The 25,614-nt window shown below is 33.5% G+C and overlaps 1 protein-coding gene across 1 annotated transcript; it reads right to left on the reverse strand.

The window, feature by feature from the left end:
* Positions 1–500: 500 nt before the first annotated feature.
* Positions 501–18,140, reverse strand: Tk (Tachykinin). The gene is made up of 3 exons (XM_068763589.1): positions 18,100–18,140; positions 2,082–2,798; positions 501–958 (listed from the first exon to the last, which is right to left on the reverse strand). The coding sequence occupies exons 2-3, from the start codon at positions 2,788–2,790 to the stop codon at positions 930–932; spliced, it is 738 nt and encodes a 245-aa protein (XP_068619690.1). The 5' UTR covers positions 2,791–2,798; positions 18,100–18,140; the 3' UTR covers positions 501–929.
* Positions 18,141–25,614: the final 7,474 nt, after the last annotated feature.

Consider the following 25,614-nt stretch of genomic DNA (forward strand, 5'->3'; position numbering starts at 1 on the left):
TCGCGACTGAACTACAAAGGGTTTTAAGAGTGAATAATAAGGTTATAAATAAAAAAATACATTGAAATTGACGATTGCCTTTAATATATAATTATAATTTTGCAATAAATAGAAGACATTTTGCCAGCCCTTCAAAATGTTTATTACATATTTTAAATTACATTAAATATAGAATTGAGATGATGACATATACTTATTCAATATAACACTTGAATAATAACCCAAAATTAATGACAGCTTGTGAGAAACAACGAAATAGGTCAAAGGGTTAATTACTAAACGAGTTTATTTATGTTCCGAAATCTAATGAAAAGAGGCTTAACGAAGACATCTTTGAAATTTATCGTTTATTTTCTAATAATCTTTAATAATGAATACATTGAAAAGTAACATGGTTAAAAATAAAATTTGTCATTAATAACACAATTTATTTTGGATGTACACTACTGACATATGACATACTAATTTGAAATACACCACTTAATTTGTACGTATTATAATGCGTAGTATATGAGAACAAAATAAAAAAAAAACTAATAAGCAATGAAAATATTTGTATTGACCATCATATATATGTAAGAGTATGTAGATTATCTTTAATATTCATTGTAACTTTATTTTTGACTAACTACTATTTAATTATAGATTTATAATTTTTTAAATTCAATTAACAAACATCGAGAAATATGTGATAGACATACAGGTTACTTGATAGAGATTAAAAAAGTTTTTATATTTTATCTACATACAGCAGATGTTTTAGTTCTACATTTAAACATTTCTTATACTATTGACAAGTATTTTGAAAGTTCAACGCTAGAATAAGCCTCCCCTTATATTTTAATTGGCAAAACGTTCTTACATTAAGGATATGTCGTTATGTGAAGTCTTCAGATGGCGGCGGAGGTAACGGATGGTGGCGAAAGGATTTAATTCGGTGTTTCCTCCGAGCTGGATTCTGAAAATTTTTAATAATATAAAATGTTAATTGATTTTATTAGTTATTATTAAAACGCCGTGGAAAAGCCCTATCATAATAAATAGCTATATTAATGTTATTTTACAGGATGCAACATTGCGTAGATTATGAAAAACTATTTTGTACAAAAATAAATCATTAAAAAGTTGTTATTACTGCGTTTTTTTTATTTATGTTTTTTTCTATTTTTTATTATTTTGTATTTTGTTTTTATACAGGATGATTGGTTTCCAAGTCAAAATCAAAATAGTTATATTACATGATATCGTTACAAACATTTATAAATTTACGTTAGGTGTAAAAGTTTTAAATACGTGAATGTATCTTTGTTAGCGAAAGCGTTTAAAGCTGTTACACCTATTTCAAATCAACCTATATAAAGTTATAACTCTAAAATATGTTAAATTACTTTACTTTTCTCCTGGAATGCAACATGCCAATAACTTCTGGCAAAACAGCCTGCAGGAACAAATAGTAAACAATAACTATGATAATGATATATCAGTTTTAATATTTGGCAATGATTTTTTTACAATACTATCTTTAATTTATTTGTTACGTCTGAAGGCGTTGATTTTTGGTCAAGGTAGCATTCTAGAACGTTCTCCCCTTTAAAACTTTTAAGCCTGTAACTAATCAGTCTGCTTCTTACCAGAAAAATGTTCTGCTAATACGAGAGGCTCTTTAGTTCCATTCGAAAATAATATTTACTGAAGGGCAAGTTAGTGTTGAAATTAAATGTTAAATAGTTTTAATTTTACAATTATTTATGTACATATTTATAAATAAAAGTAGGTAAAAAATACTTTATACCTAGTTTATTGTAAAATATACTATTTATGTAAATGTTTCTTATGAATAAATAGATTCGTTTAAAATAGTTTTTTCTTGTTTATTAATAGTACTAATAGATAAAACACAAAGAATATTGTGGCTCCATTAAACTTTGACATTTTGTAAATTGTATTTGTAAACTCTTCCTCCTTTCCTTAATGATTACAAACTTTTACTCCTAAAACCAATCACCCTGTATTACTTATCACCAAATGACGCTCTGGTAATGCATTAAAAAGGAATAGATTGGCCGAAAGCCGGATCTTACCGTCAGTCCACTTCTTGCCGCGCATGCCGAAGAATCCCATTTGCGCCTTCCGCTTCAGCGGAGCCTCTTGCCCCAAAAGGAACTTGATCTCATGCGCTCCATTCTTCATGTCCTTCTTGCCGCGTACTCCGATGAACTTGCCGCGGAAAGAGAGATCGTATGGCCGCTTGTTGCCAACCGACTTCTTGCCGCGGACGCCGTAGAACTGGTGTAGGTTTCCTCTCTTGTCGACTTCATTTGTGATATCTTCATAAGACTCCTCACTAGGCAGGGTATCCACATGTTCCGGACTGAGGTTAGAGCCTTGAAGTTTCTGGATATAGTCGGTGATTAGATCGTCAAGTGTTTCCCGGTTCTGATTGATCTCGTTGGCCGTGTAGTCTATTTGGCCGAATAAAGAGCCGATGCCTTCGGAATGTTCTGGGAAAAACATCAGTTCAGGGGTCTCCTTCTTACCGCGCATGCCGAGGAAACCCATCGGCGCCCTCTTAAAGTAGCCTTCGGGGTATTCGAAGTCGTAGCTTTTCTTGCCTTTAACACCGACGAAGAACTGAGGCTTTCGCTTGTAGAGCTGCTCGCTTTCGCCGGACTCAAGGTACTTCTTCCCGCGCATCCCTAGGAAGCCTTGCGGGGCGCGCTTATCCATATCCTGGGCGGCTACGGCGTAGACCAAGGCTACGAGGAGTAGACAAGTCTTCGTAGGCGTCATTGTCGTATCTGTAAATAATTAAATTACAGTTTAAAATTTAACTCACTTCACACAACTCACTGTTTTAGTGTGGTAGGATAGTTTAAAAAATAACAAATAAATTAATAGTAGCTATAGAAAATAGTTTTACGCTTTTTAAGCGATGAATAGAGACTGCATAAAAATATCTCATGTAGAATAGAACTCGGAACTTAAAAATAAATTCAAATAAATAAAAAAAATCTAAATAAATTCAACTTACTTTTTGATCACAGTATTATGTATTAAAAATTAAAAAAAAAACTAGATGTCAGTCAAATTTATTAATTTTATGTAACTTCGTGAAAACCTTTCCAAATTGATTGAATTTTTTATACACTGCACCAAAAATTGTCACACAAAAAATTCCGACAAAAAGAAATTGAATGTACATGCATTTAATTGATTATTTTAATTTTTCATGAATATATGTATAGTCTTTATAAAATTTTTAATTTTACAGAATATTTTTTTTACCTATATTAATTATTTATTATATATAAATACAACGACACCACAAAACTTCCAAGCGGAGTGTTATAGAGAAATGTCCTAAATTTAAAAGAATCTAAACTGTAGTATGTTGACAGTGGACTGTCCGAGGCCCTTGGGATTGAATGTTTGCTTTGCGTCGGCGCACGCCAAGGTCGGGTCCAAGAAAGTCGGTCGTTTTAACACATGAATTATCAATTCGTAGAAGCTATTAAACAGTTAATTTTTGGTTTAATATGGTAGTTTAGTGGTTAAAAAAAGGTCTTTAACACGTTCACTGCGGGCCCAATTTTGAAGAACTTTCAGCTGGTGCGGCTGAGGTCGAATCAGCCTCAAGGTGAACTTCCTAGTAGTGCGGTTGAGGCCTTTTCTGCCTCATGTTCATCAATATTTTTTTACAATATTGAGTCAATGCTTCGCAGACATAAAGAAAGCTGTATTTGTCTTTGTCATACCTCATACGATTGAGTGTAAACAGCCGCCGCACTAGAGAGAAAACACGAGTTTTACGCGCCGCACCAGTGCAAAGTTTACCATGAGGCTGAATCGACCTCAAGCCGCAGTGAACGTGTTAAACATGAGAAGTTCGATTTTCGACGCCACCATATTTTGTAAAGAAATATTAACCAACTACTGTCTGTTCACAAATATTGTGTCTAAAATTTAATAGCACCGTGTACAATTTCCGCATGTATTACCTCTATAAACATATCACTAGGAGAAAACTATAATTCGTCATTCTTGCCCGTTTGAATTCAAATTTGGAAGGACGAATTTGAATTCGAACGCCATCAGTGACGGGGTCGCTGCCGTTGCGTTAGGTCGTGTAAATTGTAAATACTCTTTGTACATGTATACACCATCTTCGACCACTCTTGGTTATCATCTTCCTTGTGAACGTGCTCGGGTGATAAATTCCAGCTTCTAAACGAGTATCGATATCTCATCGCAGGACGTTCACCCACCCTATGAAGGTCATCTACCTTATTAAGATTGACAGAAAACGCTTAATTCTAATCGGTCCTATTGAAAATCTACGTAACTGTTCTATGTCCAGCTGTGGATATGCTACGGCTGCATTTATAATAACGAATAACAACCGTATCTCATTAACCATAAGATTCACATTTTTACGTGTTTTATGTCTCTGTATTAGATATTGTAAGTGTATCTGGCAATTACACGGCAGTCTGAGAGAACTGTCAAGAACTAACCATGACTCCCTCTAGTGACGTCATATTTTACACTAAAATTGTTTACTTCGTTCATTTAATCATGTCAGCCGGTAGACGCCCACGGCCTGCATCTAGCTATTTACAGCGACCTTAATTATGTTGTCGTTTTACCTAGCAAGGGGCCCACCCACGCCGTATACCGTGGTCGCCACTCGGGGATCTTTCTTATCGATAATTTTTCAGAAAATTCTCAAGCGATATGCCCGCCTATTGCCACTTCGGATGAGCAATTTAAGGTATTTAATATACTAAAATTATGCCACTATGCTCTTCCTTAAACAGGTATATATACAAAATGCAGTTATTAACAAAAAAGAAACTGTATTTCAAAACTAACAGCCAGCTTATTTCAAAAATAAAGCACAAGATGAGCTAGAAATTATATCCATTTCCTCTTAGCCGAATAAGCTGTCTGCAAGACTGTGAACATCTGACGTCTTTTCCAAGAAATACGACTTAACAAGGTGAGGGACATCGGATTGTCAGAGTCAGTTCTGGTTCAGACTCCTGGGGAAGTTGCTGCTCACCAGAGCACCAGCTTGGACTCACAGAGTCCCCAAATCGACTCTTAAATAAGTTAGACAACAGATATATATTACTCAGTGGCGTACCTAGGGGGGGGCGGTGGGTGCGGTCCGCACCGGGCGGCACTTACCTTGGGGCGGCATTTTTTAAATTTACTTATAGTTGTAAAAAGCAACATATTCATTTCATATTTATTTTCTTTCTTGAATAATAAATTAAAAGTCTGTTCCCAACATTGTAATTTTGTTAAGAATTTTTTTAACAATTTTAATCAGTGTCGGTAGTTGCGAAAGAAGCTTCTCAAAATTAAAGTTGATAAAAAATTATCTTCGTTCTACAATGAGTCAATTAAGACCAAAAACTCTTGCAATATTGCCAATAGAACAAGAAATTACAAATAATTTTAATTTTGAGAGCATTATACACGATTTTTCTAGTATGAAAGCTAGAAAGAAGAGTAGATATTATATAAATATGTTTACGAGTGCATACACATATGTCTAAAAAAATTTACTCTGTGTATTAATTAATATTGATTAAATAACTTAATAATTTATTTATGTGTATTAATTTATAAAAAACCACTATTTAAATGACTTATAATAGAAGGGGCGGCAAACTGGAGATCGCCCCGGGCGGCAAAAGTTCTTGGTACACCACTGATATTACTGTATAACTTTTTTAAAAAAGAAGTATTAGATTTATGAAACTTGACTACTGTAATATTATCTGTGGGTTTACGTGTTTATTTAAACAATACAAAGTATTTATTTTAATTCTCCTTATTCATTTCAGCCGATGGACGCCATCTGCAAGACATAGGCTTCCTCCATAGATGGCTACGATGACCAGTGTCACGCTGCCTACAATCAAAGTGCCAACCAAAGCTCACTGCCTTCGGTACGCTCAGTGAGAAGCCTCCCTTCGCTGCCTCTACCGGTTCGTGGTCGCCACTTGACAACCTTTCGGTTGCACGAGCGATGTGCCCCACCCACTGTCACTTCAACCGAACAATTCTACGAGCTAATCGGTGGTCTTGATTCTTTTGCTGATCTTTTCATTACTGATTTGATCTCGCAGCAAAACTCCGAGCATAGCCCTCTCTATTTCTCTCTGGGTGACATTTATCCTTCCTACAGGACCCGTTATAAACGACCACGTATCAGATCTATATGTCATCACCGACAAAACACATTAGTCAAAGACTATCTTCAAACATTACGCTATTTTATACGAGAAGAAATTTCGAAGCTTCCGGAGCTTAATATTGAAACACAAAATTACTATACAATAATATACAATAATACAAAATTAATTATTGTAATAATGTACGTTAGTTTATTATTAATAATAGAGCTTATTGTGACAATCGGGCGTGGCTTTGCCGGATTTACAAAATGACTCGTCTCAATTCGGTGCATACTGACACGTCAAAGCGTAAGCGAGAATTAACTAATCACAACAATATATATTGTATAGTAATGTATAGCACGGTCATTAAAAATTAAAGGCACACGCCGGGGCATATCCAGGGTGTGCCATAAATCAATTTCAAGCCGAAATCGAGCGTATAGGACAGGTGGATAACTCCAGAAAAGTAATTAAAATACGAGTAACGTTAAGTCTCATATTTTTCAAAATATTTCCATTTAAAAAAGTATGCTCCTAGCATCATTATCATTATTTCAGTTGTTAGACGTTTACTGCTGTACATGGGCATATTACAATTGTGTTGTGGTGCAATTTTCCGCGTTTTACAGAACCGTCCCACCTACCAAAGCTTTTAATATTTAAATACGGGACATCTGCTTTTTAAGAAATATATTGTAAAAATATATTATCTATATTCTTCTTCCGAGTCGATGGTCGCCCACTGCAAGATATAGGCTTCCTTCAAAGTTCGCAACAGTGACTGGTCCTGCGCTCTCCGTATTTAACTACTTCCTGTGATCTTAATTATGTCAAGGGTCCACCGAGTGGGGAACCTGCCCACGCCGCGTCTACCGTGGTCTCCACTTGAGAACCTTCCAAGCCAAATGGCTACATGAATCATATGCCTCACACACTACCACTTTAGACGAACTATTCAACGAACTAAGAAATGAGGAAATCTGCAGAATCTCCTCATATCTGATTGGATCTCGCAACGAAACTCCAAGCCCAGCCCTCTTCATTGCTTTCTTGGTGACCTTGCCTTTCTTATGAGGCCCGTCGTAAGTAACCACGCTTCGGATTCGTAAGTCATCACCGGCAACACACGTTGGTCAAAGGTCTCAATCTTCAAACATTGCGGTATTTCGGACGAGACGAGGTTTCGGAATTTACCTAAAAATTTCATATCGTTCTCTGAGCCGATATCTATTAGTCAATACAACATTGGCGACATAACTATGTTTTTTTTTTTAATTTATTACTAGTCCTGAGAACAAAGAAGGAGTAGAAGTCAGAAAAACTAGAAGCGCCCAGTAACTAATCGAATATAGCCAACATAAATATTCCGCAATAAAGTTCCACATGGAAAAGTCATACCGTCTTTGATTTCATTAAGAATAGAGAACCTCAACTGCTAAGGTTGCTGCCTTCATATATAAAAAAAGAAAAAAAAGAATATGTATACAATAAAATTTATTTTATAGTTATTGATTTGTTTTCAGAACTAAATTTTCATACTATCTTTCTGCCGCTATCTTCTAATAAAAATGTGATCATACAGTGAATTTATAGAAAACTACATAGTTATATGACTCCAAGTTAATATTATGGAGACTTTTTAATCTAGACCTCTTTAGATGAGTTTCGTATGAAAGGCGCCAGAGTTAGATAAACTTGTAGGCGCACTATCTTATATTCGATGTACATACTTTTAAATAGAATTTTAATAAATTGTTTTATTATTTGACATGATCAATATTCCGGATCTGGTTGTAGAGTATGAAGAAAGTTGGAACCAATAATGATATGTATCTAATATATAAAATTCTCGTGTCACGGTGTTCGAACTTGAACTCCTCCGAAACGGCTTGACCGATTTTTACCAAATTTTACATGCGTATTCAGTATGTCTGAGAATCGGCTACTATCTATTTTCCATACCCCTGAGTGATAAGGGTGGTCCACCTCTAAATTTTATTTTTAATTTTTTAGACAATTTTTTTGGTTTTTATTTTATTATGATACAGCATACAAAAATACATACAAACCTAAATTTTCACCCCTCTACGATCCACCCTTATCTTACATTTGTTAATTAAAAACTTTAATTGTTTTTGCAAAACAACGTTTTTGGGATCAGCTAGTAAGTATATATACAAGTTTTGACGTTTCAACTATGGTTAGAAAAGCCTATCAGAATAAATAAATATAAGTTTTGTTTAATTGTTTCATTTATTACATAATAACTCTTTACGATTTATATAGTTAAAATATCATTAAAAAGAACTGTCATTACTATCAATAAATGTTCTCACCAAATTTTGAAAGTCAAAATGGCGTCCGCGCTCATATCCGGCCTTCTAGGAATTCATTTGGCGCGAATCTACAGGCGGCCATTACGCGCTAAGTGCATCTGGATATATTGCATTCGTTGCCACGTCTCGCCAAAATGGCGGCCGCATTTACGTTTTCAACCCTGATAACTTCCTGAGTGCTGTGGCTATTTCTGAATAAATTCGTTAATGTTTTATGAAATATGTAGATCAATTAGTTACAACACTTAGTAACAACTTTTTTAGTTAAGAGATTTTTATCAACATAAAATAATTTATTTATACTTTTTATACAATGTAACGGCTTAAGACGGAAGGCCTTTTCTGCCAGTAAATCGTAACAGTTCGTTGCAAAAAGATCAGATACGATCCTTTAAAAATGAATTAAATGCTATAAATATTCTAATAAGTATTACTCATAAAAAAGGTTTGTATTAGATAAAAAAATTTAATAACGCGTTCAAATTAAAAGAAGACCAAACCACCAACCTAGTCCTGTCAGCAAGTTAATTAAAGGAATATAAAACTAAAAAGAAATATATACATTAAAAAATTAATAAATTTGAAATCTATCTAACTATATCTTTTGGATGTTTAAAAAAATAAAGAAACAAAAAATGTTTGAAATTATTATCGCAATAAAATGAATCATTATTTGAATAGGCTATTACAAGTACTTTCAAATCGTCAATCAACATAAAATGTCGCCATTGCTATCCCTACAGGATGCTACCACTAACTCGGAAGGCAGTTCTACTGAAAAGATCCGGCGAGAAACTCAACAGTTGCTCTTTACAAATACAGTTTTATAAAGAGAGCGCGACAATAATTAACTTCCTGAGTGAGCATCGACAACATTTAACTCCACATATTAACATCATTATATTATTCTTGGATAGAATAATATACTTTTTTAAATATTGGTTTTAAATCTCTCCAATAGCAGATCTGAAATTGATTGCGGAATTTTATTGTACATATGTGTACCTTATGCTCTTTACTATATGCGTAAATTGTCTAATTACGAATATAATACAAAATATACAAACCGATCAAAATCAATTATTACTACTTAACTAAATTTGTTATTTATACTTTTAAGATACTGTATAATTTGTTTTACATGTGCTAATGTCTTATCATTACCATTTGTCATACGATGTTTATTGCAATACTCTCTTTCGTAGATTTCAAAAAGCATCTGATAGAAGTGGCCTGCATCCACCAGCCTACCTACTGCTGATTACTATCATACGTTTACAGATATCAATTTTAAATAACTAAATATATTTGACTGTTATATATATAGTCTAAGATATTATTTAATTATAGAACAACTTTCCTGTTTTCTTCTCTCGCCTTTTTCATTTTAACAATGTAGTTTTCACCTTCTTATACTACGTACCAACAGTTCTATTAGATAAGGTTAAATAAACTCGCTTGAGTAACGGTATGAAAGTTCCCACTAAGTCGGCATTTAACAAAGCTCTCACGGAACTTGACTTGACTGGCATCCTGTTAGCAACCGTCGTTACGCTGCCGTATTTGAAAAATTAGATTTTTATTTTATACTTTCACTTCACTCATTATAGTCAAAGTCGCTAAACGAACCATGGAAATGGCTGTGCACGTGATAGAATAAATAATGAGGAGATCCATATATGATGAAATGTAATCAAGATAGTACAGAGGATGAGCAAGTGGCCAAAAAGAGCGTAGAATATATAGTCACTGGTGCCATATGATCCTGGAGTAGAAACCAAGAAACGACAGGCTTCTTCCACTCTTAAGATAGACAGCGACGCTGTTAATCTTCAGACAACATTGAGTTCAAGCCGTTCCCACCGGTTCTATTACAAATAGGTTGACAATACTCTCTAAAAGTTTTTACTTCATTTTGTTTTCCATTTCCTTTTTTAATTTAGATCTACATTGCTAATCAGTCTAATAGTATTTCTCAACTATTTACGTGCCATACCTCAACAAAGCTTTTCTAAATTTCTTACACCTCCCTATGTAACATATATAAATCGAAAGGGATAGACTCGTATCGAATCCGTAGTCGAATTTTAACTCTCAAATCGCTCTCCTGTGATGCGTGGACCTCACGTTGGAAAATACTGGTTTAAACAATTTTTATATCTAGCAAAGCTAGAAGGATCACTCGAATGCTTGGCTTCAGTCTACCATATTACCCGATTCATCATTATCATAATTTCAGACGTAAAACGTCCACTGCTGGGCGTGGGCCTGACACGAGACTTCCAATAGGATCTGTTGGAATCAGCCAGCATCTAGCGTCTTCACACAATCCTAACAAGGTCTTCAAGATGTCCACCTTGTAAGAGGACGTCTTAACAGATTCAATCCGTTGTAACTGCAAAAATGAACACTGTTTTTTTTTAATGGCCTCCGCTATTGGGAGCCTCTTGTACCCCCTATCTAGTTTGGGACAGGGACTTTATTTACACATAACTTTTTTTTTATCTTTATTCGACACTCACTTTCATACTTCTCAATTTCTTTTATTCTTTCCTTTTATCCTTTACAATATCTTGCAATTTTTGTTCTTTCATACCTTCTTGCTTTCATCGCCTTCCTTTCCTCATCTTTTTTACTATTAGGTGGCTAGGTACATTTTTATTTTCCAATCTTAAATGAACACTGTTCGACCTACTGACATGAAGGAAAATTGTTTTTTATTAAAAAAAAACTTAAAGGTTGAGAATAAACAAACAGATTATAAAGGAGATTGTTATTTAGAAGAAATAACAAGAAGTGCAGTTAGCTGAAGACACGTCCGTGAAGGTGCGCAGAAGTTTTCTCATAAAACAAGGTCACGTTTTACTTGATCTGTCTTACAACTGTATAAATACGCGGGTAGATTAACAACTTTACGAGTGACAACATTATTACCTTACCTGTTTAGCTGACATATTTTTACGCATGAAATCAAATCTGACATCTATTAGAATTTCCAATACAATACAGTTTTTTTTTTTATATTCAACTAACGAATAAAATTCTTCAAGTGTGTTTTTGGAGTGATTTCAGCTTTACCGACATTTTTACTGTAATTCCTATACATTTCTAACTCAACTATTATTAAAAAAAAGATCCAATAGCTTTGGGTCGTTTGTGGCCTCTAAAGCTAAATTAGCTACCAAAAAGCTAGGTATTTTCGAGAAAGTGGCAGTGGAAAGTAAAAGTGACAGTGTTTTAAACAACACCGCTCCCGAGTCTGTATGTAACACAAGTCCTGTCAAGTGTAGAATCCACCATCTGCGGAATGGAACGGCGAAGTACCAAGTCGAAGCTTTGAACTCCGTTCGAGCCAAGAGCCTATTGGTTCGAGGCTTCTTGGTAACGAGGTATGGTGAGCGCTAAATTTTAGAGCTTAGCACATAGGCAAAAAATTTCCACTTTATGGGTGTTTTATAGGAAATTTCGGTGTGTATCGAAAAGACATTAATTAATTCCCCCAACTCCATTTTTCTATGGGACATCAATATGACTTTTCTTGTATGTTAGGGACTATTATTAAAATCATCGTCGTCTTTGACCCCATAGACGCCGTCTGCAAGGTATAGGACTTCCCCAAAAATATCTATGGAGGATATACCACAATCGCCACCACCCTTGGCAGGTGGGTTAGTGTTTGCAGTGTGGCACGCAGAAGACGCTGCTGCCCATCCTCTGGAAACTTGTTTGAGCAATGGCAATATTAAAAATATATATATACTGGTTAAACAATATCCAGGGAATCGAACTTCCAACCCACGATCTCAAGTCTTAGTTCTCCATCACTGGGATGCCACTGGTCATTTCTAAAGTCATCATCCAAAGGGTAAAGTAATAATATTGCGAATTGGAAAATAAAATTTAATTAAATACATATATATTGCGAAGTTGTGAATTTATCTTTAATCTCTCTTTAATCACTAAAAATGCAAAAAAATATCTTCATTAAGTTCCATCGCTATTAATCATTCTGCTTTATTTCATCTTTACGTTTTTTGAAACTATATAAATACATACAACAAATACAATTTTAAGATTACTCAATTACATTAATTAAATGTATTGGCAAGACTTTATTCTTCCTTTTTTTAGAAAAGAATACACTATTTATTAAATAGAATAAATAGCTATTATTCTAAATAAACTAAGTAGATTTTATTCTGTGTATTTTATTTCTGTTTCCCACCTTTACTTACAGTTGCGAGCAAAGACAACTGCCCATAGTAATTGACTATATTACGTAGGCGAATAAGGGATTTCATTACTCTTACAATATATAACATATATACATATATGTGGAATATACATGCTATGAGATGCTCAATGGGAAAACATTGGAATTTACTTCTAAAACTACTTAACACTCAACACGTCACTACAACAACTGTCATCTGTCAAAATTTACCAAATGTCACTTGATTTTTTTTTAATTCTCTTCGTAGTCGTTGCATCAGATACGATGATGTAACTTATAAACATTTGCTCAAAAAAAGGTCATTGAACATATCGAATATTGCGAATTACAAGCCCAACAACGCAGAATGGCACTGATCGCGTCAGTGATCTCCGAAAAGAAAAGGTTCGTGTGAGTAGGCAGCAATCGGAGCGTGCCAACGCCATCTATCGGCGAGCGGGGGAGTTAATGAACGTCTTGACAAAAGAAATCTTGGACGACTTTATTAAATCCGGATTTCTTTTGAGCCGCTTAAGTGAGATGTTATTGATTCCTACATTATGCCGGTTTAGCGAAATTTTATTTAATACCGCAGATTGTAATTTCATCAATCTATTTCATTATTTAATCTAGACATCTATCTTTTTGCTATTAAAGTACATAATTATTCACTAAAGAATGAAATGAATTATAAATTAATATCATGAAATTATGCTTGGAAGCCAGATTGGCGATCGTAGTGTGGTATTATAGTAAACAGAGGCCTCCACTGCCCAATAGTTGATGCACAAAGTGGGAATAGTACAAAAATCTCGGGAATAAAACCCGCGTCCTACCATTGCAAGTCTAAATCTTCTATCGCCTGGACTACCACTGCTTGTAGTCCGCCATTACACAACATGTAAATCTATGCAAATAAATACATTTGGAGTGTCGTAAGTAATATTAAAATAAAGACTTTTTACTACATTTTTTAAATTTTAGCCTGTCTGTTTGTTCCGGCTAATCTCTGAAATGGCTGGACCGATTTTGACGAGACTTACACTGGCAGATAGCTACTGTAATGAGGAATAAATAAACAAATAAAAAAATCAAATAAACTATTTATTTGTTACATTCCACGCGTAAGATGTCTTGGACACAGCTAGTATATAAATAAAACTCTTTAACTTTTTTTATTAATAAGAAAAATACGATTTCTGTGTATAGACCTCTTCAATACATTTTCAATAGGATCGAGTGAAAGCGGTTAGCATTCGGCGTTTTCCAACGGCTTCAAAAAAAGACAAGCAAACTAAGCGTAGAACATTCACATGGAGGAACAGTCTGTGGTCTCCAATCCAGTACCCTAAAACCCTAGCGGCCATGTGTTCTATTCGCTATGTGATCTGTCAACTGCCAATTCAAGTTTCTAATCCGTTTTACTTTCGGTTGTCTACAGATCTCCTTATTTCTGACTTGATGTCATATAGAAATCCCGAGCTCCTTATGGCTCAATCAGCAGTTTGTTAAAAAGCCCCGAAATAAAAGACCATGTTTCACTAACACTTCACCGTTATCATGTCAGACTATAGGCCCCCACTACAAGGTGTAGGCTTCACCCGAAGATCAGTTATGTCAATGTTCTGACTGGTTATTAAAATTAAAGTAGTTTAAAAAGAATTTAAAACATTTTCATTGCGTTCAACTTATATGAAGCCGACGAAGACACGAAAGCTAATACATTTTTCACAACAGTAATAAAGTTCGTGAGTAAAGTAAATTAATTTCAGTCCTCGGAAAAAATTGTATCACGTACAGTGTAAGATGAAGTCCGGAACACTCACTTGAGGTGGATGATATCGTATTAGGCTCCGTTATTAAGTCTAAAGCTCGGAGCTTACGTAAATTTAAAGTTATTTAATCGAACGTCAAAAGTTTAAAGTTCATTTTTATAATAACATCTTTGTGTGTAGTTACAATTATCAAAAGTTATTTATTTAAAATAACATCAGATGTGAATTTCAACATATTTTAACGAGACTCTGTGTTTGCACTAATTGGTGTAACATAACTCCTGAAGATGCCCCGTGGAGGGGTGAAACACGTGTTGAATGATTTGACGGTGGCAGTTGTGTGATTTACATTGTTTGCCGCATACGCATTTATCAGCGGGCTGGCGGGCGGTGCACTTTTTGCACGACTACCACTGCATGTGCGGAAATGGCTAAATATTGGTCCTTTTCTTACTTAGTATGGACTTCCGCGAGGTAACGCCTAATTCTATAAAATATCTAACGAGATTTTTGAATTTAATTATATAGGCTGATTGGTTGAAGATACAAAAGTTTTGGTAAATGTATAGATCATTTGTCGGCAAAACACATTAATAATACAGTTTTTTTTTTAAATACTTCTATGTGACCAGTTACAAAGAATTATTATAATGAAACATTACTATAGTGCAAATTGAATATATGCCATCTGTTGGCAGCGAATTGCGTTAATTGCATTGTTACTAGACATCGAGCGTTTCAAAATAAAGTCCAAATTTAGTGTAATTAGTGTAATGTTGCATATTTAAATTACAGGGACCGGAAAGTAGCGTCGCGTTCTTAAGTTAAATTCACACGACTACATTTTTAACAAGTTTTTATCTCTGATCAACAATATATTCATCTTCGTTATCAACAACCTTTTGCCATCTAGTTTACAAATTTTCAATGCTGGAGCGATATATGTCAATAGAATCGACATTATTTTCCCGTCTACTTAACACATCCCAGTAACTTTCATACATAATAAAAATATAAAAAAAAACTTTTCAAATTACATATATACTTCACAAATATACAGGTTCTAATCAAATTTTATTTGTTCCCACTCTTACGATAACTTTGAAAAAGTTTTGATGTATGATGTTATGTAATAAAATCGATAAATTTTAGAATTTAGTTATAAATTTAGTTATAATTTTTATATATTTTTGTATGCTGTATCATAAAAATATAAAAACAAAAAATTTCGTCAAAAAATTTAAAAAAAAATTTTAAGGGTGAACAACCCTTATTACTTAGGGGTATGGAAAATAGATAGTAGCAGATTCTCAGACCTACTGAATACGCATATAAAATTTGGTAAAAATCGGTCAAGCCGTTTCGGAGGAGTACGGTAACTAACATTGTGACATGAAAATTTTATATATTAGATAATAAATATGAAAATTAAGAAAAAACAGTTTTAAAATTGAATCAATTGAATTCTTAAGTCAGGTGTACTATCATATATAATCGCGGGAACGTGACCCGTCTTCCGAATCGTCGCCGAAATCGTTTCAACTTTACCAATTTACTGCAAGTCGCTGTTTGATCAATGAAAATTACAAAAGCCTCGTCAAATACGCGCCACCGGCTTTGAGCGCTCCGAGATAATTTTAATGGGTTAGAGAGTTCTTTAGTATTGTGTCAATTCGAATTTTTTAAACCGCCATCTTGATTCTTGTAGCATATTGAAAACGATCCTAATTAAAACTTTTTCTTAATGACGTTTCTTGCGATTCAATTTTATTGCAACTAAAACCTCTGTGGGTGGTAAAACTCTTTGATAGTCCGAGTGATTTTCAAAATTTTGAGGTTGTTGTCGCAATTAAAAATTTAAAAATGTATACCAAAAGATAATATTTATTATTATCTATAGAATTTTTACTTATTGAATACTTAAACGATAGTACGAAATATAAGAATTGAATTTATATATTAAAAATTAAATACAAATAAACGACTAGAGAAGTAAAATTACTTGTCATCTAAATTATAAAAAATTTATCGAATAAATGGCGAGATTTCTCAGTTATTCTTTCAGATGATGATTAGTTAATATTGATCGTTGTTCTGATTTATTTGAAGTTATTTCAATTTTAAATGAGTTATATAAATATTACTTGTATGAAAATAAAATTACGATGCAAATTACACTTAGTTTTTCATGTTTATTGTCATTAATATAAAAGACTTTGTGAAACACATATGAAACAATATATTATATTTCAAAATAATAAAATGACACATATTAAATTCAATAGAATGAAATCTGACGATATTAGAGTATATATATAAAATATCATAGTTTTTAACATAAAAAATACAACAAAAATGAAAAGAGATAGTTACCATCGCCCTCTATTGTTTTATAACGACTACAGAAATAATCAACCTAACTTTCGTAAAAATTTATAATTTTTCATTTTTATAATGACTGCAACGACTGCAAACACTTATGACTAAATTATTATTTAATCTTGACAATTATTAGAAATAAACCCACTTTTACAAAATTGTCACGTATACTACAAATAAAATTAAACTATCATAAATTATATTTATCTTGTCTATCCATATATAAGACATTTCCACCTAAATATTGACCATATAAATCTTCTTGCCAAGAAGAGCTAAAAATTGATTTTAAATTCCATTCTTCAAGGACTTCATCAAAAAGAAATGCATGGTTAGCTGTTTAGTTTAAAACTTGGCCAGAACATTTGTTTTGGCTTGTTAATTTTAATTATTTTATGACTTTTGCTTATGCTTTTTAGAGAATTGCTATCTTAGGTCGCAGATTCAATTCCCGGAACACAGATATTATTCACACTGTGTATTAATTATATAGAATTGCCAATTGCCAATGCTCATTAACAAGTTTCCAGAGGAAGAACAGCAGTGCTTCTTCTGCGTACCATAATACCACACTGTGATCGCGAACCTGCCTTTCAAGCATGGCGATTATGGTATATCTCGCCATAGATATCTTTGTGGAAGAACTTTCACATTGCAGTGGTCGTCTGTGGGCTGAAACGACATACCTTTTTTAAGGTAAACACTTACCTTAACATGGTTCTGTTATATCTTTTACCTTTTCCCGCTTTTATGTAAAAATTCAATAATCATATATTCGATACAATCTTGAAATGTTAAATAACTTGATAAAACTTTATAGGGTACTTTCCTTTATACGCTGAAATTACAAATAAACATTTCTGTCCCTTTAAAAAGCTGTGTATCGGAAACGAAGGTATGCGTAGCCAATACAGCTGTAAATTTTTGGACGGACTTAAAAATGATTTTGGGATTTCTTTTTGATCTTATTTAAAGACTTGTGATTGTACACAATAATCCTTGCTAAGCTACCACAAAGTGTAATCGCAATTATGATTTTAATTTACCCGTTGTCCTTGTATAAATAACGAAGTTGCATAACCTTGTCATCAGTAATAATTTTCAATATATTTGCACAGATAAATAATAAAGTTGTAAAGCGAATTTACTAATAATTATTCTTAATACATTTATATTTATAATAATTAATGATTTGGAATATCTACCTGAATTGCAATTCTCACGCGATTTACCGAACCGAGTACACTCGCGCACAGCTGCGTAAGCGACGAAGTCACTTGACGCCGGCTAAAGCTCGGCGTTAAGTAATCGCCACAGCGCGCGTCATTCGAATGTACAGTCGAATAACAAAGTGTAACAAATATAGAATTAAAAATATTTTTTTTATTACAAAAAATAGATTATATTCAAAATTACAAGTCAAGGTAACACTTACTATATTTAAAAATTTTAGATTCTTTAGCAGCATGAACGTATGTCAATATTTAATGGAATCAGACGTTACCTTGCGAAAGTCCATTCTAAGTAAGAAAAGGACCAATATTTAGCCACTTCCGCACATGCAGTGGTAGTCGTGCAACAAAGTGCACCGCTCGCCAGCCCGCTGTTAAATGCGTATGCGGCAAACAATGCGAATTACAAAACTCTGGACTCTGTACTCTGTGTTTGGCACTAATCGGTGTAACCTAACTCCTGAAGATGACCCGTGAAGGGGTGAAACACATGTCGCAGTTGTCTAAATATTGGTCCTTTTCTTACGTATGTCAATATTATCATATATAACAGAAAGTTAATTTAATTGCTCGTTTAAAGTGGCAGTGCGTGGGGCATATCGCTCGTGCAACTTAAGGCCGTTGAGGCCGAAAGATTCTTGAATGGCGACTAAATAGTCGGTCTATTATGGTTTAAGGCCACGGAAAGGTCGCTGAATGAGGGTACCGTAAGACCAGTTATCGTGGCGATCTTTGGTGAAAGCCTATGTCCATGGGCATCTATCGGCAGAAAGGAAGAAGAACAGAACACTTGCATAAAGCAAAACATTCTACTTAATAAATAAATTTTCTTGTGTAAATTAATTATTAATAGTAAATATGTAACCATTACGTTATTTTGACTTTAGTTTTTTTGTATATATCCAATTTAAATTTAATTATCATTGAATCTTAACAGATTTACAAAGACATTTAAAATACATAGATACGAATTCCTACATTTTCAGCCAAAATACCTGACTCAAATAAAATAAATTTATTCTAATACATTTTTAAACCAGTGAACGATGTTTGAGTGGTTTAAAATATATAAAAACTTAATCAATAATTTTTATATACCTTCATAGTAATCTAAAAAGAACCAAATTATTTAAATATAAATATTTGCATATTACATGTGTATATATATAAATAGTTTAATAATTTGCACTGCTAAAAGGTATTGGCGTGTCGAATTCTAATATCATAAAAATAAATAATTGTAATTTATTTTGAGGGATTACTTTATTTATTTATTATTAGTAAATATTAAAAGTGTTATGAATTTAATTTCATGATTAATAAAATTTAGTCGATGCTGCTGCGAAACGTGCGAAGTTCAATGCGAACTGTCTGCATGTGCAGTTTTTTTTTATAAATATTACATGTTTTGTATTTTTTTTCTATAAATTCTACAGATTTTAATAAAACATAATAATAACTGGAATAAAATCGTTATAGATATCCTGAAGCTATAACGAGACCAAAGGAAAAAGATATTATTTTTAGACAATATTTGTAGATAAAAATACACACAGAAGATTAACAACAATATTTAAACTAAATCAAATAATATTAATCTTAAATTTAGGAAACCAAAATCATCTAAAACAGAAATTCCAAATATAATATTTAAAATAAGAGAGTGTCCAAACACTTTTGTCGGCGACAGTACAAGATAATAAAACTTTACATCTGATAGCAATACATTAGTCTATCCATCACGTGGGATTAGTATTCGGTATGTTTTGGTAAAAGTCATGGAGTCACGCGGCACCCTGGAGTCGTGTCAGCTAATGGCGACATAACCGCATTATCTCGAAAGCTGTTGCGTTCCTTATCTTAATGGGTTTTTAGTTGACACTTCAGACACTCTGGAACTATTGGTGCTTCAGATTGTACCCTCTCGAGTACAACATATTCATATTCATATATTAAACTACGCACCAATAAAATCATCCTCGACTAGCTAGTCCTAAGTTATTTTGGTCACATCGCACGCAGACAACCAGGTAACTTCGAGAAAAATCTACGTGGGTAATTCTAATCGTTGATCTAATAAATAAAGCAGAGGATAAGATAATATGGAAAGAGCTTGTCCTCGATCAAAAAGTTTCAGTTTATCCATAATGAAATACAAAAACGATAAATTAATATTTATACCAATAAAATAAAAAATAAAAACAATATTTCAGCAGTATGTATTTTTAAAATAAAATACATGCTCCTTAGTCATATGCATACATGTTTCTTACTAACTTAAATGGTGAATGAAAGAGAGAGGAAAATCGCTTACTTCCGGAACTTCCGGTACGAGTTCGCATCTTTACTTCTGAATCTAATATTTTATTAGCATAGATATAAGAATACGCCTTCAACTTTGCTCCAGTTTTTTCTATACCAAAATAAAGTTATTCTTTTTATTTACTACATTCGTTTATTGGTTTTGGGTACACCAGCAGTATACATATATTAAAAGTTGCCGCATTTATAATGGTTCTGTTATGTATTCCTTTACAGATGACACAACATTGAAAATTTACTTTATACAACATTGCAAAAAGATCAGATCATATTAAATAAAAAAAAAATATTGAAAAAAGTTTAATGAAACATGTGGCTTACGACTTTAGACACCAAAACAGCTCTTAATTAGAAAATGTTTCCTCCGGTGCGCAAACTTCTTAAACGCTGTTTTTTTTAAATCAAAAATTTGTTATTAATACATTGAATTATTAAGATGGTTTCTACAGACGAGTTTTTAGAGACGTGAAAAATATCGATGACAGGCAATTATTCAAATATAAACATTGTCCACGGGATTAAATCAAATTGGATTTACTGATTACATAGTTTATTTAAAAGTGTCAAACCAAGTTATAGATTCATACGTTAAAAATTAGGTTGTGAATTAAGACTAAGTCTGTTTCAGTGGGTTGGTTTCCGCAATCAAGCGACAATGCGCTCATTTAGTGTCGTGGTTGGTTTTTATCAAGCCTTTTAAACTTTTCGAGAAATCCCTGCAGACACTTGTTGTTGCCGGCGATCTCGTGTAGCCCTATATTGATACACCTGTACACCGAAATAGCACGTGAGCAGCAGTTTCGTCCTCTTTCAGGCACGCTCTGCATAAAGGACTGTCCGTAACGCTTAATGTAAGTATACATTTATTAAAAAGACTATGACCGGTTCTGGTTCCTACGTCCAAACGCAGTCGGTGTCGCGATTTCCGGAGCGGTAGCGAGTGATACGGTTGAAAGAAATAAAACTGTCTAGAATAAGGTACTTAATAAGCTGTGCAAAGAAATGTGTAATAAAGAATTAAAAAAAGTAAAATAAATGTGTAAATAAAGATAAATTAAATGTAACATGAAAATAAAGAATAAAAATAAATAAATAAAATGTACCTAGCCACCATAGAGTAAGAAGATGATAGAAGAAAGGCGAGGAAAGAAAGAAGGTATAAAAGAGCAAAACGAAAGATATTGTGAAGGACAAAAGTAAAGAATGAAAGATATTGTGACGCGTGAAAGAGAGTGATAAATAAAGAAAAGACTGAAAAAAAATTATTGAACAATAAAGTCTCTAATCCCAAAAAGTTAGAGGTACGAGAGGCCCCCAATAGCGGGGGCCATTAAAAAAAAAGAAAAAGATATCCGGAGCAGGACGTTGGAAAGCCGGCAGCTTATGCTAGGCATTGCCTCTTTTGCTTTTGCTCCTCATGGCTCATCCATTTCTCACTGTGTTGACTTCTACTATGCTCCGCTACTAGAGATCTAGCCTTATCTACCACTGGTAGGATGAGAGGCTCCGGGCCGTAAACAATCATGCTGGAGTCCCTCCGGGCCAGCAAAAGGACTAGACTCATTTTTAAGACTATGTTAGAATGTTTTACTTAATTGGATAACAAAAGTTACGCAACGAAATAAATTAAACAAAAAGAATGCAAGAATGCAGTTCAAAATGTTTAAATTAAAATTGTCATAACTTTGAAGTTTACTCAGTCGAAGCATTTAAAGATTTTTCTTTTAAATTGTCAAACATGGGTGTCCCGGTATAGCTTTGCCAAACTTAACACCCCCTTCCTGAAAGTAAGCGGAGGTAATAAAATGTTCTACCACGCTGTGAACATTGCTCGAATTGTCATTTTACTGCCTTCTTTGAGAGCGATTTCTTTTAGTCGTCGGGTGCTAAAGACGCTCGTAAAGTTGTAAGAATTTAGGGTCGAATCTAATGTGTAGTTTTAACCTTTTCCATTGTTGGAACATTTCCTCACACGATATCCTATATCTAAAAATCGTATGTCGGATATCATCTTCATGTAACCACTCCAAGGCCTCCTCCTAAGATCACCACGATGATTGGTCTTGTGCAAATGACCTCCAACAACTTCTCACGTCGTCCATTCACCCAGTGGGAGCCTTACAAGTTGGGCATGCGTTTATAATATTATAAAGGCCCTCCCGGAAACAAACCCGCGATATACAATCATAAGTTGCATTATTAAACCAATACTATACTGTAACATATTAATACAGGATTGGGTGAACCAATACTCTACTCTAATGTATTTTTACAGGGTGATTGGTTATAGATCTAAAAGCTTTTTAGAATCGACTTTATAGTTCTTTTGTATGTTTTGTATTCTGTCAATTAATGTAAGGTAAACCATGTCTAAAAGTCAATATAGGTATCAGAGATAATAAAGATCGTAATAATAAAGAAAAGGAGTTTTCAAAATTACATTTACCACATAAAATTACTATCTATCACTGCAGATTTTATACCGCAAGAAAATTTTGTAAAAAAAAATGTAACATATTCAATGTATAACTCTAAAATAGATCACTCTGTATATCTCCTACTTCCGACACTAAGAAATAGTTAAAATACATTATAGCATTTGAACTAACAACTTAGTGGAAGAGCAAGTTGACATCAAGTTTTATGAAGCTTTTCAAACATTCACGCAGAGTGTATCAAGTAACAGAGACGTGGTTAAGTCGCGTCGACAAGTTGTAAACTTGTTACTTGCAACGTTTAGTGCATGTTAATGGTTTTGTTTTAATAATTCAAAGAATGGTAAGGTGCACTTAATCTGATGGTAACTGGAACGTTAATTAATAGAACACTTGCGTTCCAGCTTCGGAAACATGAGATCTTGAAGTTCTGGATTTTAGACTCTCCTGGCAAGTGCAGCGTAAAATGTCTGTACACTAGATAGACAGAAGAACTCTAAGGAAGCATTAGCTTAAAGATAATGGATACAGGCCGCTTACAAATGGTCTTGTTAGATTTCTGTAGGAGACGCCTGTGTTCAGTTAAATAGAATTCTTCTTAAAAAGTGAAAAACTTATTAAGAAAAATAATATCCCTGTTTACTACCCAAGACAGGGGGTGTACGAAAGGCTCCCAATAGCGGAGAGCATTTAAAAAAAAACGTTTTTAATGTAATACGAAAGTAAATACATTTAAAAAAACTTTTAAGTTAAACGGTTTTTTGATACCCATATTGTGGTGGTGGTTGTGGAAAAATATGTACCTAGTCCGCCATATTGGATCGGCGTCCATCTTGAATTTTAAATTTTGACATTATTATCGTGATATATTAGTGTAGCCCTTTCATTCGATACCCATATTGAGGGGTTAAGGAAAAATACATAATCCGCCATTTTGTATCGGCGGCCATCTTAGATTTATAATGTTGTTAATTATATTATATTGTATTGTCATCTAAATTAAATGTGTGTACCAAATTTCAGATCAATCTGACAACGGGAAGGTGCTTAAATTTCAATTTCTAATTTTGATCCAAATAAATTCCGTAGGGGTCGAACTAAATAAAACCGTTTAAAAAGGTATATCCAGCATATGCCTTATTTCTTCTATGGTCATCTGTAGAATTCTGTTTTTGTTGGAGATAGATAGCCTATATTATGTGTAGTAATGTGACCATATACAGGATGTTCTACAGCGAAAAATATGACGATGAGATACTTATTAATTATTAACTAGTACCAAATAATAGCAAAAGGGCATATTAATAATATTATACGATTATATATTATTAAACTGAACACGTATTTATTTTATTAAACAAATTGCAACAACCGTCGTTATATCTTAAATAGTCGATTGGCGTAAGCCAATAGGAACATTACAGTCTTACGTGTTACACTCAAATGGCCGATTTGTACGTGTGTTCAACTGACGCGCAACAAATATTCCACCCCGAACTGAAATGTAATGACGTGTTGCTGTGTGTAAATTTAAAGTAAAACAAAACAAATGAAATTGAATTTAAAAAAAGAACACTATAAGAATTCAGAATATTTGAATAAAGAATGGCAGAGTCAAAGAAAAATCAAACGTTTTAAGGGTTCACAAACTAAGTAAAGCTTGTATCTTGATCAGGAATATTACGTTTGTTTAACCCTTAATAGCCCAGAGTTTCAATTTCGATACCAATCTTTTAAACCAAATGTTCACATTACTATCAGTTTTTTTTATAGATTGGCTGTACGAATTTTACTGTAGTATAATATTCTTTCCAACGAAATTAAAAAAAAATCTAATTTTCCCTTCATCTAGACCCTCAAGCAAACACAGTAATATAAAAAAAAATCACTTTCGTAAATCAGGCTATTAAGGGTTAAATAGCGTCATATGCTTTAGTTTTCTAAGCTTTTTTAAAAAAAAATATCCGCTTATCGAAAAATATCTGAGACTAGACTGTACTATAGTTAAGTTAATTTTTAAAAATAATATTCAATCTCTATTTCCTTTTGGACTAGACTGTACTATAGTTAAGTTACTTTTTAAAAATAATATTCAATCAAAATTCAGACAAAATATTTACCGCTTTAAGAAACCTTTCAGTTAGTTAAGGTTGTAAACTTGTCGTAATTGTTAACAATATTATGATTTGTACGATGCTAAAGGTAAACCAAGGATACCGATGTAGCTCGAAGTAATGCTCACTCGAAGTTGGCGATGCTCTTGCAGTATGATGATCCGCCTAGGACGCTGCCTATCCTCTGGAAACTTTTTTGTAAACAGTGGAAATCTTTTATAAACAATATTTGAAATGTGAATTATATACGATTGTTTGCCGGAAATTGAATCCCCGACCCACGATTGTAAGTTTCAGTCCTTACTGCAGAGCTACCACTGCTCGTTGCAATACACTTTAACCTGTTAAAGGATTTCAATCAAGAGTAAACAACAGCTTATTTATGGAACAGGCTTCCAAATTGGCATCATAAAGGTCATTTAAGATTTGTTAAGGTAAAAAGATTCTATTACTCAATCAACGACGCCTGCTCAATGTTGCTACGCGGACCGTCAGCCCCGAGAATGGTGATCAACGTGGCACTATTAACACATGAAATGCTTAGAAATTTCTTTCTCTTAGTCATTTCATTGTAACTTAGTCGAGATCCATCATATTGATCTCCGATATTATTTTTC

Source organism: Battus philenor, unplaced genomic scaffold (genome assembly GCF_028537555.1).
Source record: "Battus philenor isolate CCGP_79_NKW_IND1 unplaced genomic scaffold, ilBatPhil1.0.hap1 SCAF_18, whole genome shotgun sequence".
In the NCBI taxonomy this organism is placed as follows: domain Eukaryota; kingdom Metazoa; phylum Arthropoda; class Insecta; order Lepidoptera; family Papilionidae; genus Battus; species Battus philenor.